The following is a 12,747-nucleotide window of genomic DNA, read 5'->3' on the forward strand; positions in this document are numbered from 1 at the left end:
AGCGGGTGAAGGCAGGGACAGGCGGGGCTAGCGCGGCTCTGCAGCTGATCACACGCACCAGCACAGACACCGCTCTCCCGCCGCCCCCTGCTCGCGCCTCGCTTCTTCCAACCCGGGCCACAGAGACGCGGACAGGGAGTGGGGGGCCGAGGAGGGAAAGGAAGGCGCCGTGAAGCTGAGGAAAAGCTGGAGCGGCGCTGGTATTTAACCTGAGAGTCTGAGCCGCAGCCCGAGGCTCAACCCCCCCACAGCAGCACCGTGGTCGCCTGCTGGGAGAGCGCGGCGCCAAGGAACCCTCAAGTCCCGCTCCCAAGTCGGTCAGTGGCCGGCGGGCGCGCCAGGAGCCTTCTGGTGGGGGCAGCGTGGTGCCCTCGGGAAGGTGCGGAGCTTGGGGGACCGGCCTTGGCGCCCACCGTGGTACACCAGGAAAAGTGGGGGCGAGCAAAACAGCCTTGCGGGCTGAGTGCAAGGCCAGGCTGCCGCTGCCGCCCGCTGCGCCGCCTCCTGCCCTCTCCCCTCGGGTGAGTGCTCGGCCTTAGCGCCCCGCGGCGTCTCAGCCGAGCGCGGGGGCGGCCTTGGGGCCAGCGAGGGTCCGCCCGAGGGCCCCGGTGGCGCCCGCGCAAACTCGGCGGCCCGCGGACGGCAGGCGGACGCGTCTCTGGAGCCCCGAGCGTGGACTCTTGAGCTCGGAGGGCGAGGGTAGGGGCTGTTGAACCAGTGCCCGGCAGACATGCCTTTGGGCGGGATTTTGGCCAAAAGATAGGAGGCGGGAGCGCCGGGGAGAGCCGGGAGCCGTCCCGGGGGGCGGGCGGTCGGGGAGCGGCGGGGAGGGGGGGAGGGTCTGGTCTGAGCAGGTAGCGCGGCTCCGGCAGCCTGGCGAGTTGACAGGTGGGGTGGCACTCGCTTGTCAACTCATTAATTTTAAAACAGTCAGTTTGGGAGTGCTGCAGGATAGTCGGGAGGGCTGTGGGAAGGCAAGAGGTGGCCTCCGGGATGCCGGTGGTGGGGGGAGAAAAGAGAAGCCTCCAAAAGCTTGGAGGCAAATTTGCGTTTGGGCTCCTGGTCCTTGCAGCCCTTCCGCTTTGAGTGAGGGAAAACACTTTTTGTGTGTGTGTGCGTTAAGACTCAGCGTGGAGAGAAAGCCTCCGTCCCAGGGGAGGAGAGGCGTCTGCAGCGGACAGAGACCGCAGCTACCTGCCGGGTGCGCCCCCCACCCCAGGCGCGCTCTCTTTGGTCCCCCCCTTTCTCTCCCGCCCCCACCTCCTTATTGGTGCTGGTTTGCAGCGCTCGGCTCCTGCGCCTTCGCTTCGCGTTTGAATCTGGCTTGCCCCTCCGTATTATGTCTGCACTCCGAAGGAAATTTGGGGACGATTACCAGGTAGTGACCACCTCGTCCAGCGGCTCGGGCTTGCAGCCCCAGGGGCCGGGCCAGGGCCCGCAGCAGCAGCTTGTGCCCAAGAAGAAGCGGCAGCGGTTCGTGGACAAGAACGGCCGGTGCAATGTTCAGCACGGCAACCTGGGCAGCGAGACGAGCCGCTACCTCTCGGACCTCTTCACCACCCTGGTGGACCTCAAGTGGCGCTGGAACCTCTTCATTTTCATCCTCACCTACACTGTGGCCTGGCTCTTCATGGCGTCCATGTGGTGGGTGATCGCCTACACTCGGGGCGACCTGAACAAAGCCCATGTCGGCAACTATACGCCCTGCGTGGCCAATGTCTATAACTTCCCTTCCGCCTTCCTCTTCTTCATCGAGACCGAGGCCACCATCGGCTATGGCTATCGCTACATCACCGACAAGTGCCCCGAAGGCATCATCCTCTTCCTCTTCCAGTCCATTCTCGGCTCCATCGTGGACGCCTTCCTCATCGGCTGCATGTTCATCAAGATGTCCCAGCCCAAGAAGCGCGCGGAGACCCTTATGTTTAGCGAGCACGCGGTGATCTCCATGAGGGACGGGAAACTCACGCTCATGTTCCGAGTGGGCAACCTGCGCAACAGCCACATGGTCTCCGCGCAGATCCGCTGTAAGCTACTCAAAGTAAGTGCTACCCAACCCCTTCCCCACCTGGCGACCGCCGACCCCCAAACTCGGGAATTAACTCACCTGAGAGCCACCCTCAGGCTCCTAATCTTACCTATCACTGCAGGTAAACTTCCTTTTTTGGGAGGTGGGGTGGGGGGCTGGAGGATGGACAGAGTACAGTTGACAGTTCTGTTCTTTCCCCACTCACTGTCGTGCTTTTATTTTATTTTATTTATTCTTATTTATATTCATCGGATGTGTGCTTGAGTCACTTTCTGGACTAGTGACACTTACGGAGTAATGTTGGCTCCTGGAATCCTGAGGTTCACGAGTGCCCTGTTCTTCGCACCCTTGCTGCTTTGCTCTTTAGAGAGCTTTTGATTTGTTGCCAGTACACGACTCCTAACTTGAAGTATTGAACCTGAACAGCTTTTAGTTTGAAGAAATGGGTGCTGAACTTGCCTCAGTTTTCACTTAGGGCTTTTCTTTACTGTGTTGTTCCCCCCCCCCCCAATAAAATTAGCAGGTGAATTATTCCTTTAGACCCAGGAACATTTACACTAACTTTGTCTTTGGTCATCTTTTAAACAAGCACACAGACCAGAGAAGTTTATAAAGTGGAAGAAACAACACTTGGTTTTTTGCAATTTTTATTTTTACTAAATATTTTCCTAGAGAAGTATTCTGTTAAAGCAGGAGTGCTTTTCCTGTAGAGCCTCTTATTAATTTTATTCTTAATTGCCTGTGTCTATGAAGCCTTATCAATTACAGATTTCACTTGAAGCTTTTCAGCATCCATTAAAGAAGATTGCTTCCTACCATCAGCAGTGTAAACGCTAAAACAAATCGCTCGCGGAGTGATTACTAAAGTGAGGTCCGTCTAGTCGTTAGAGGGCACCACTACAAACAAGAAGAGAAGTCCACTCTCATCATGCACCCAATTAGAGCCTGGGACTGAGGGATACAAGCCCTGCTCTCTGGGTGTCATTGATAATTCGTCTTTTTGAGGGATTCGCCTTAGGTAGTTTTCAAATGTTCGTAAGTTGAAAATGATGACCTCAATACAATCTTAAAGTTTTGAATAGAGAAGCATAACTGATTCAGAACTTAGCAGTAATAAAATGAAAGTCTGATCAGTTTTTAAGCTGAGATTTTGCCTTTGAGATTTCAGTTCTACTCGACAAGTCTGTATTGTTTTACACAGCTCACTTTATGTTGTAGTTCAGAGTGACCCAATGTGCTTTTAAGAAGTTTGGCTCTCGTGTCATTTCCATTTTTCATTTAAGGTCTTACCCTAATTATTCTTGACCATCTGGCTCAGTATAGTGTTAGAATTAAAACAACCCAGTAGTCCTGTCACTCCACACCATATGCATATTTACCCTGCTACAGACAGTAAATATACTGATTGTGTATAGGTTAGTGGAAACATTTCAACCTGGTTCTAATGTATATGTGAATTAAGATAACTCTGAATAAATAATTTGAGTAGGTCATACTCTTTATAATTATCTGCAATTAACTGCATGCAGATTAAGAAAAAATTTAACTTAGCACATCAAACTATGGACCATTATTTGAACTAAATGAGTTGTTTAGATCAGGCTAAACATATTGTAGACTTGTTTGTTGTAGGGGTGTTTGATGAGTGTGCCCGTTTCTATGAATAGAACAAGATATACAGCCTCTTTCCTTAGGTTAGGCCCACCAAAAACACTCTGTAAATATAGTGCAAAAGTCTCTGTCATGGAATCCATTGCTTCTGTGTCACTTTGAGATTCTTACTGAAGAGTAGTTTATCATATTGGAAATTTAAAATCAGACTTTCAAGGTCAGTTATTGTTGTTTTCTAGTTTTTCAAACATATAGACACATTTATTAAAAAAATATCTTCTTGAGGAAACATGTGTTAGATGTTTTTAGACTTTATCAACTTGTATTTTAACAAAGCCAGAAATAATTAGAACTAATCTACATAGCAGGGTTTTTTTGGTTTGTTTGTTTGTTTTTGTGTATTGCAAAGGCACAGTGAATCTGAAGCACCCAGTCCCTACACTGGTTCAGGCCACTGATAATGATTTTTATGTGCAAGGCCATGCACCTCAGATACCATAAAGAGTGTCCTGATTAAAAAAAAGAAAAGATTTCTAGTGTTGGCAAATATGGAGCAAGGTGCTATATTAACACAAGGTGATTAAAAACATCTAATTAAAGCAATATGTATAGTATAATATTTTATAAAATTCTTTACTTTTGATTTGTTGGGAAGATGTCATTGCTAAAAGTAAAAATGGTTGACATGTGACATCAATTTATATTTAAATAAAATTATGGTGAAATTCTGTCCTGCTTTTTTTGTGAAGGGAGAGGGTTGATCTGTACCAGCTCTTCATGTGGCCAGTTAGTGCAGTTTGCTTGAAGTTGATTTTTCCTGTAGCCATGGTGACTAACATGCATTCTCATAGTTCTTGTCATTTCCTTAGACTTCACTAAAAAGGAGTCATGTTTTATTAGGGAGCTGATAACATTCAGTGAAATTAGAGGGGAGATTCTCCTTCAATAAGTTTCTCTAATTTTCTCTTAGGGACTGAGATGAAGTGACCTAAGACAGCCAACTATATTTTAAAAAACAAGCTACATCTAAATCTTAAAGCAATAATATTTTGATATCAGTGTTATACATTCTTCTTATTAAATATTATTACACACAGTCAGTTTCTTCTCTCAACCTCTTTGACATATTAAATGTAAGATTTATGTATCTTTAATACAGAGAAATATACAGAATTTTAAGGCAACAAACCCATAATATTTAATAAAAGTAATTATAGTCTATATATGGTCTTCTATTATCAAATTAATTTCATTTCTGTTTTTCTATTGCTGTTTTCTTATTTGCTAAATAAAATCTTACATATCAGTATTAATATCAGAATTCTATTTGATGACTATAAAGCACTCTCTTTTCTTGTAGAGACAGTAAGAACATGTAATCCTTGCTTCTATGAAATTTTCCATGCATTTAAAAGAAATTCTCTAAGTTTTGAAGGAAGTTTTTCTTTTTCAACTTCTCTGCCTAATTTTTAATTGTTATTAACAAATTTTATTTCAACTCTATTCTTGCCTTCCAAGCTTGGAAATACTGAAATTTATTTCAATATTTAAATATAGATCTTTCAAGTTTATGCTGGTGTGGTCAGTCTTTTTTTTTAATGTAGAAAAAAAGAAAGCAGAATAAATAAAAATTTAAGAATATAATCAAAAGTTATTCTTTAAAATTTATAACATTATTATAAATATAGCTATAGAAAGCTCTTTTAAGATGAGTGTTCTTTCTCTTTTCTTTTCATCCCCATATTGATGTTTTATTTGAATTTTTAATTTATTTTAGTTGTCTTTTTTTTTAACCTAGAATGTAGGGACTAATGATTAACATGGTCATTGTAAGTTAATATAACATGCAGTTTAAAGTTTTAATAAAAGTGCCTGGAATGGGGAGTAGAGACTATTGGTTGAAATGTTGGACCATTAGTAATGTAATGTTGAGTTTGAAAGATTTGGAAATCTCACGCTCTCCTTCCTACAAATCTAATACCAGTGGTTGACTGCCCTAGACTTACACCTTATTAGGGAAAAATTTAAACTTTTTGATACGTTCTTCAAGAATTTGCACATTTACCATCCAGAAACCATCATATTTATATGTACACCTATGTGTGTTTGTGTATGTAGACATTTATATAGACACCCAGTAAAACTTCATTTACCTAATGAACATAAAATCAACTACTGTTAGATCTTATTTTGAAATGAAGAGATAAGGATACATTTTTCTCAGGGAAGTATAATTTTATAACTCCATATTTTTATTCATTGCAAATAGTCATCATCTTTCTTTCCTAGGAGGTCAGCTGTGCAGCCCTTAACTTTCACTTAATGAAAGATAATGGTGCAGTCATCTTGTAATGTCTCACATACGTTATTCTTATACTCACCTTTTTATATGGATATTCAAAATTGGTTGCTATCTGGTTTCCTCATATGAATGTGATCCAGTGCTGATGCAATAAAAAACAAAATTGTCACCTGCAAAGCCAATAAGCTCCTCATCCTTTTCATATGTCTTAACATTTTGTTAATCTTTCAACTGCAATGATTCCTGGATCACCTGATTCTTGACTTTTTATGTGTGTATTTATTAGTCTTCTTTCCATACATTGCACTTAAATGCAGTTATGGTTTTGATGCTATATGACCCTATTTTGTGTGATTGACTCTTCTCTCTTAATTGTTCTTGGCCAATTTGCACTTTAGTTTTAATCCTGAGATAATTAGTTATCTCCTTTTAAAGAAATAAATTCACAAATGAATATCTATTAAAAACTCTTTCTTCTGAATATGATACAAATGATTAGTAAAAATATTCAAGGAGTCTAAGACTGAATCCCCAGAACTCTTGGGGTTAGATCTTATAATGGCCCATGAGTGTCTTAAGTGCATTTTATTATGTCTATAAAAAAAAGGACAGTTCCTATTTAGTCCAGCTTTGCTTTCTCTGACACAAGTACAATAATTTTGTAATAGGTCTAGAACTTGGATTCTTTTTAAAAACTGTAATTATTATTATTTTTTAATAGTAGTAATATGTTGTTTTGTTTGTTTTGTTTTTTATTTTTAATATGGTTCCTGAAAAGTACAGGGTGGCTTGTGAATACAGTGTGAGCAGAAATTAGGACATAAAGACCACAAATAAACAGCAGTAGGCAAGAACAAATGACAAAGGGAGGCAGGAAAAAGCATTAGATGGATTGAAGAGTGGTGAGTAGGAGGAGAACATGCAAGTAGGGTTCCAAATCCTGTCCACAGTTATTATAAATTCCATCAAAAGTCCTCAAGGAATTATAAAGCTATTCTTTCATTTGAATGCTATAAAAGCCTCACAAAATTTATTCCAAGATAAATACATTCCATTCTATAAATTACTTTCTTTTCATAAAAATGAGCATATTTTAATGGGATAATTGGCTTAGCCTTAAATATCTTTATTGTAGACTTGATGTTGGTTATATTTTTTCCACCTGAGTAATGATGGAATTTCAAACTCTAGGAGTCAAAAGAAATATACAGTTTAATTCTAGACAGTCCAGATAAACTTCTAGGTCCACATTCTCCTCTACCTGACCTTAATTTTGGTCCAAGCCCCCAAACCATTGCTAGAACTGCTCTGAGTCACAAGGAATTGTTCTTTATCCTGCTACCCGCTTGTGGCTCATTTCCTAATTTTAAATTCCAGATAGTACTCTGACCTCATTGTGTGTGATTTTCTTCCTGACTTCAGCATATATTCAATGAACACACAGACATACACTTTGCACATTTAAAGAGGAGAAGTGAAATTACAGATAAAATGGTGGGGAGGTGGTAGGCTGGTAGGGCTGCCCTTTCCATCTTCACCTCCTTTTCTTTCTGTTCCTCTCTGGACCACTGTCCCTTGTTGCCTTTTTCAGTGGAGACATCTGAAAGGTGGTGGGACATGGATCAAGCCTTAGAATACGATAGAAGTACAGCTCAGGAGCCAAATGTTAGTGATTATTATTATTATTTTTTAAAAATTCCTCTAGCTTCCCTCCAAGGTAGGAAAGAGCACAACGGTAATAATTAGAACACAGTTATGGGTTAGAGAGATGGGAGAAAGGCAGCAAAGGGATTATATTGTGAAGTGTGTCCCTGCTGAATGAATGTGGGTAACTGGTCACAAAGCTCCCAGAAGGAGGATGGCCAGATGTGGATCTGCTTATGTCTGGGCAGTTCTGAATGTGTATTCCAGAGTTGTGTGTGTGTGTGTGTGTGTGTGTTGTGTGTCTTTGGTTACAGACTCAGTATTCTTTTATCTGTAATAAGAAAGCTATCTGTCTCTAAAGAACGTAACCATGATTATTTCTTTCAGGCATCTGTGATTTCTGAATCCTTTTCCACCTATAGTCAGAATTGTAATTAATTATCCTGCAGGCCTTTTTGGACTCTAAGGGAGTTGAAAATCATTTGACATTAGCTGCTTCTTTGGAATTAATACATGTGACTATGAAGTGAGGCACAAACTTTTAAGTTCTAGACATATATCTATATGGCATACAATTGAAATGTATATAATAGAGATACTGCATTTCAATAGCAATATTTTTATTACAGAGAATGAGAAATCATTGCCACAACCTAAATTGTACAAAATCATTTCAAAAATCCATGCTGGTCTACTTATAATTTTTTTGAACAATAAATTTGAGCAAATTTATACCCTAGATTTCCTTGATTTTTTTTCTTACCTCCTAGAACCAATTAGAAAGGCTTTAAAATGGCGGAAAGATCTTTCTTTCTTTCCAAAAATTATTCTATGAAATTGAAAATAAAAGTAGTATAGAAGTCATTCTCAAGTCCTAGTGTTTTCAAATTATGTTCTAAATTTTTAAGAATTACCAATTTTCCATGAACTGTTTTCCTTCCACCCTTTCCCCACTTGCTCATTCAGTAGTTCCAAGATTCTAAACGATTATTTCATCAAGTAAAGTCAACCTCAGAAATTTCAACAATTTACCACACCAGTCTTAATCTTTAGCAATTATTTTTAATTATTATTGATTCAACCATGTTTAGTCACATATTTTTATCTAGGAAATGGCCATGGTTCTGTGTTCCCTTTGGAATTAGGAGGTTTACAGAGCTAAAGGAGATAATGTAGATCTGGGGCAAAATGCCCTACTAATGAAAGACTTCTTCTTTTATCATAATTCTTAAGATGGATAATACTAAATAAAGATTAAATTAGTTTTAATCTAAATTTTCTCTGCCTATTATCAAAACTTCTGGGTAAAATATGGTAATTGATATTTAAATAAGAGAATCAGAAACGAATGAACCATCAGCGCTACTGATTTATTACATACTCAAGGTACAGATCACAGTTTAATTTTATAAAGGCACATACATAACTCCTCTTTTTCCTTTGTGGACTTTCATGTGTGTATTACAGTTCCTTGGACAAAAGTTCTCTAATTCCACTTATACAAGTTGAGAGGCTTAAAACTAACATAGGCTTTTTTTCCCCCCCTTGTTCCAGAAAATCTGTGGAATTGCACCAGAATTAGAAGAGCCTGGATTAGAATTCCTTGTAAGCCTAGAGTAGAACGTGTATGCTTCTGAAAATGTGTTTGGTAGACATATGTCGATTTCTGGAACATTGTATTTGGCTGAGCATTGGTAAGATAACCTTGCTCAGGCTGGGAGCTCAGACTTCAAACATTTCCAGTGCTCCAGGCACCTGCCACACACCCTTCACTCCTCTAAATAGAAAAGCTTTCTGTTTAGTTCACAATGATTAATAGGCTTCCCAGTCTATTACAGAGACAGAGAAGCAAATAAAAACCAGGGAGGTAAGGATATTGATAGTTGAAATATTTGTTGGCCTAACAAAAAGGAAGAAGACCTGAAAGATAAAATGTTCTGAATTTCTGGATGTATGTAATATCTTAGAGTCATTTAAAGAAAGGTTAAATTTATCCACTGGAAAGTAATTGTCAATGCGTATGTGGGGAATTTCACTTATCTGAAAAATATATAATGTGGAAAACATCTTTCAAAGAAATGTAGCACATCCCCCGTAGTATCACATAATAGGTACAGTTGTCAACTTTGTTTCTGCCAAGACCTGGATAGGATATAAAGCATTGGTGGCGGAGGGGGCACAAAGGCATAATTTTGAGGACATAGAACACATTTTAAAATCCGAATATAACGTGGAATCTGAATGGAACAGATTCATGCATATTTAAGTCTAAATTACCTACATGTGAATTAACTGCTTTGCTGAAAATAAAGTATTTCTTAGTCTAGGTTGGCATTCTCCTGATAGCCTGTTTCTAGGCCATTTCTTTTTATGGGTTGTTGAATGATCAGAAAATATGGAAGCTAATACCTTACTCTGTAAATGAGGCACTAGTATAAATAACAAATACATAGATAAGGAAGATGGATTTTAGTTTTGGTGTATGTATATAAAAACTAGAAAAATATATCTTCTTTCAGGGAAATTATTTTAAAATAAATGGGAAATTGAGTTTAAGAAATTACGTTTGTGAATATTTTTACTTCATGCAGAAAAAGCAGAGCTTAGAATAGTTAGTAAAATGACCCAAATTCTGTTCATTAATAACATCAGAATACCACCTTGTGTTTATATAGCACCTGTTTCTTAGTAGGTAGCAGAACAATGACACAGGGGTTTTGTTTTTATTTATTTTTTTTTGTGTTTGGCTTTCATTTTGTTATGTTAATCAATACTTGTTTGACTGTGTAGTTGGAAGCATGACGATCTCATCCATATATTACCTGTTTGAGAATATATTTAGAAAGACATGTGACTTCTGCTGGTTTAGAAATGCCTAATTTTCTCCAACATTAGTTGTTAAAGCTGCTATTTTTATTGTACTATCAGGTTTTTCCAAGTTTTTTTTTTTTTTCCTGATCAGTAATTGTTTTCTTTTTTTTTTTTTTTTTTTTAAATCAGTCAACTACTCACAAAGCAGAGAAGATAAATAGTCTCAGTATTTTCACTGGATTTTTTTTTCCTGCGCTAATAAAAGTCCTGAGTAGCACTGATTACAAAGTAGCCTCTGTAATTGACTAATTCTGCTTTTGAGACTCAGCAGTTGCTACCATAACAATCCGCCACCATCTTGAAACTCTTGGTTCCATGTTACTACGGAGGACATCTTACTAAACCATATTTTTCAGTGTTTTCAGACTCATTTACAAAGCCAGTGTCTTTTTTGGAACTCTGAAAGTAAGGATTTTTCTCTTCAAACTACCAATTCATTGGAGAAACTAATGTTACAGATTCTGTTTTGTTTATTACATTAGCTTTGAAAGAGTCTCTTAAAATATATTGGGTTCTTCCAATTCCCATTTGGTCCGCAACAAGCCTCCACCACCACAGTGTTTCTGTATGCAACTGCTTAATCCAGCTTTTATTTTATTAGCATCATCATATAAACTTAAATATTTGCTTACACATGATCCTTATAAGTAACAGATTTGAAAAATGAATAGAAAAGAAAGATGAGTTTACATTCATGGTTTGCTAATTGTTAATAGTCATATTTAATTTTCTTTGTAGCATGCAAGCAGTTTATTGAATTGAGCTTTACCATAATTCATACTGAATGCCACTGCCTTATGGAAGTTTTAGTAAATTATGTTTGTATAATACAGACTTTTTTAAACTGCATTATTGTTTAAAGAAATTCAGTTTAGCATAAATTTTTCACTTTTGTTACAATTCATAAAATAAGTAGAGAAATTAACAATTTTAATGCAGTTTATTATTAGGAGTTTAAAAGCCACTAGCTAACAGCATCTGCCTTTTATTTTTATTATGTGAGCTGTTGTGTATATAACATCCTTCATACAATAACCTCTTCATTCTTCTATTCTAATTTATATCTATTTGTTACTTACCAAACGTCCTGGAAAAATAACTTCTTATGTTGCTTTGTCACAATGCAATAAACCTGTTTTAAAATTATGATCAACCTTTTTGGCTTTAACAAACTTTATAAGAATTGCCCACATATTTGCTTTGCGAGGAAAAAACATCTGGCATGCAATGAGTTATCCTTTAGTGATTTATGTCAAGCAGTAGCACATGTACACTCAGTTCCACAGTTTGTGTTAACAGCTATTGTTGGACCAGGCATTTCTCCAAAGCTCATGAGTTAGGGAATGGTAATTATAGTAAGTCGTATATTATAAATAATGCATGTATGTTCCGTATGAGCTGTGTGGGATTTCGGCCCATTTTCTAGAACATAGCTGCATAATGATTTGTTTGGATTTTGTTGCAGATGATTGATAGTGCAGAATTTTGGCAATGATGTAAATTACTGTTGGGCTGCCTTGAAAATTTCAGTACAAGTGGTGATTTCTTCTCTTTTTCTGTGTGCTTGTCTAGTCTCGGCAGACACCTGAGGGTGAGTTCCTTCCCCTTGATCAACTTGAACTGGATGTAGGTTTTAGTACAGGGGCAGATCAACTTTTTCTTGTTTCCCCCCTCACAATTTGCCACGTGATCGATGCCAAAAGCCCCTTTTATGACCTATCCCAGCGAAGCATGCAAAGTGAACAGTTCGAGATTGTCGTCATCCTAGAAGGCATTGTGGAAACAACTGGTGAGTAAAAACATAGATATGACATCAAGTTTCTTTATTCCATAATAATATTATATTTATATGCACAAGACCTATCATGGATTGGGTTAAATGTCTCAGTTTGCAACAATGAAAGTAATGACTTGCCTCTTATTTCTTTTTAACATTAAGTTGATACTGCTTGGAAAATGAAGATTTACTGTTGCCATGATTGCATAAGTAATGTTAACTCAGAAATACTTACTGAAAAAAAAAAAAAAAGGGAAATTGAGATGACTCCTAGAAATGATTATGATGTTCTAGTTTAATTGCAGACTTGGATTTCCTATAATCATATTTTTTATAAAGATTTAAGGTTAAAATAAATTCAGGATAATTAGTGAGCAGCCTGAACTCAACATGCATATTCTTGCCTTAGGGATGGTGATTCGTGTGTCATTGATAGAGCTTTGATATGCTACTATGTGCAACCTCAGTGGAAAATTCTGTGTGTGTGTGAGCGTGTGCTAAAGCAGCATTTTA

General features: G+C 38.7%; 1 protein-coding gene across 2 annotated transcripts in view; it reads left to right on the forward strand.

The window, feature by feature from the left end:
• Positions 1-879: 879 nt before the first annotated feature.
• KCNJ3 (potassium inwardly rectifying channel subfamily J member 3) overlaps positions 880-12,747 on the forward strand; it is a 119,468-nt gene continuing 107,600 nt past the window's right edge. Inside the window, exons 1-2 of one of the 2 annotated variants that reach the window (XM_010985617.3) lie at positions 880-2,041; positions 12,030-12,246. In XM_010985617.3, coding sequence (XP_010983919.2) covers positions 1,340-2,041; positions 12,030-12,246 — 919 coding nt within the window. In that variant the 5' untranslated portion in view covers positions 880-1,339. The remainder of the gene's footprint in view (positions 2,042-12,029; positions 12,247-12,747) is intronic. The other variant, XM_031451417.2, reaches the window with a different exon arrangement.

This window comes from Camelus dromedarius, chromosome 4, assembly GCF_036321535.1.
Source record: "Camelus dromedarius isolate mCamDro1 chromosome 4, mCamDro1.pat, whole genome shotgun sequence".
NCBI classification, from domain to species: domain Eukaryota; kingdom Metazoa; phylum Chordata; class Mammalia; order Artiodactyla; family Camelidae; genus Camelus; species Camelus dromedarius.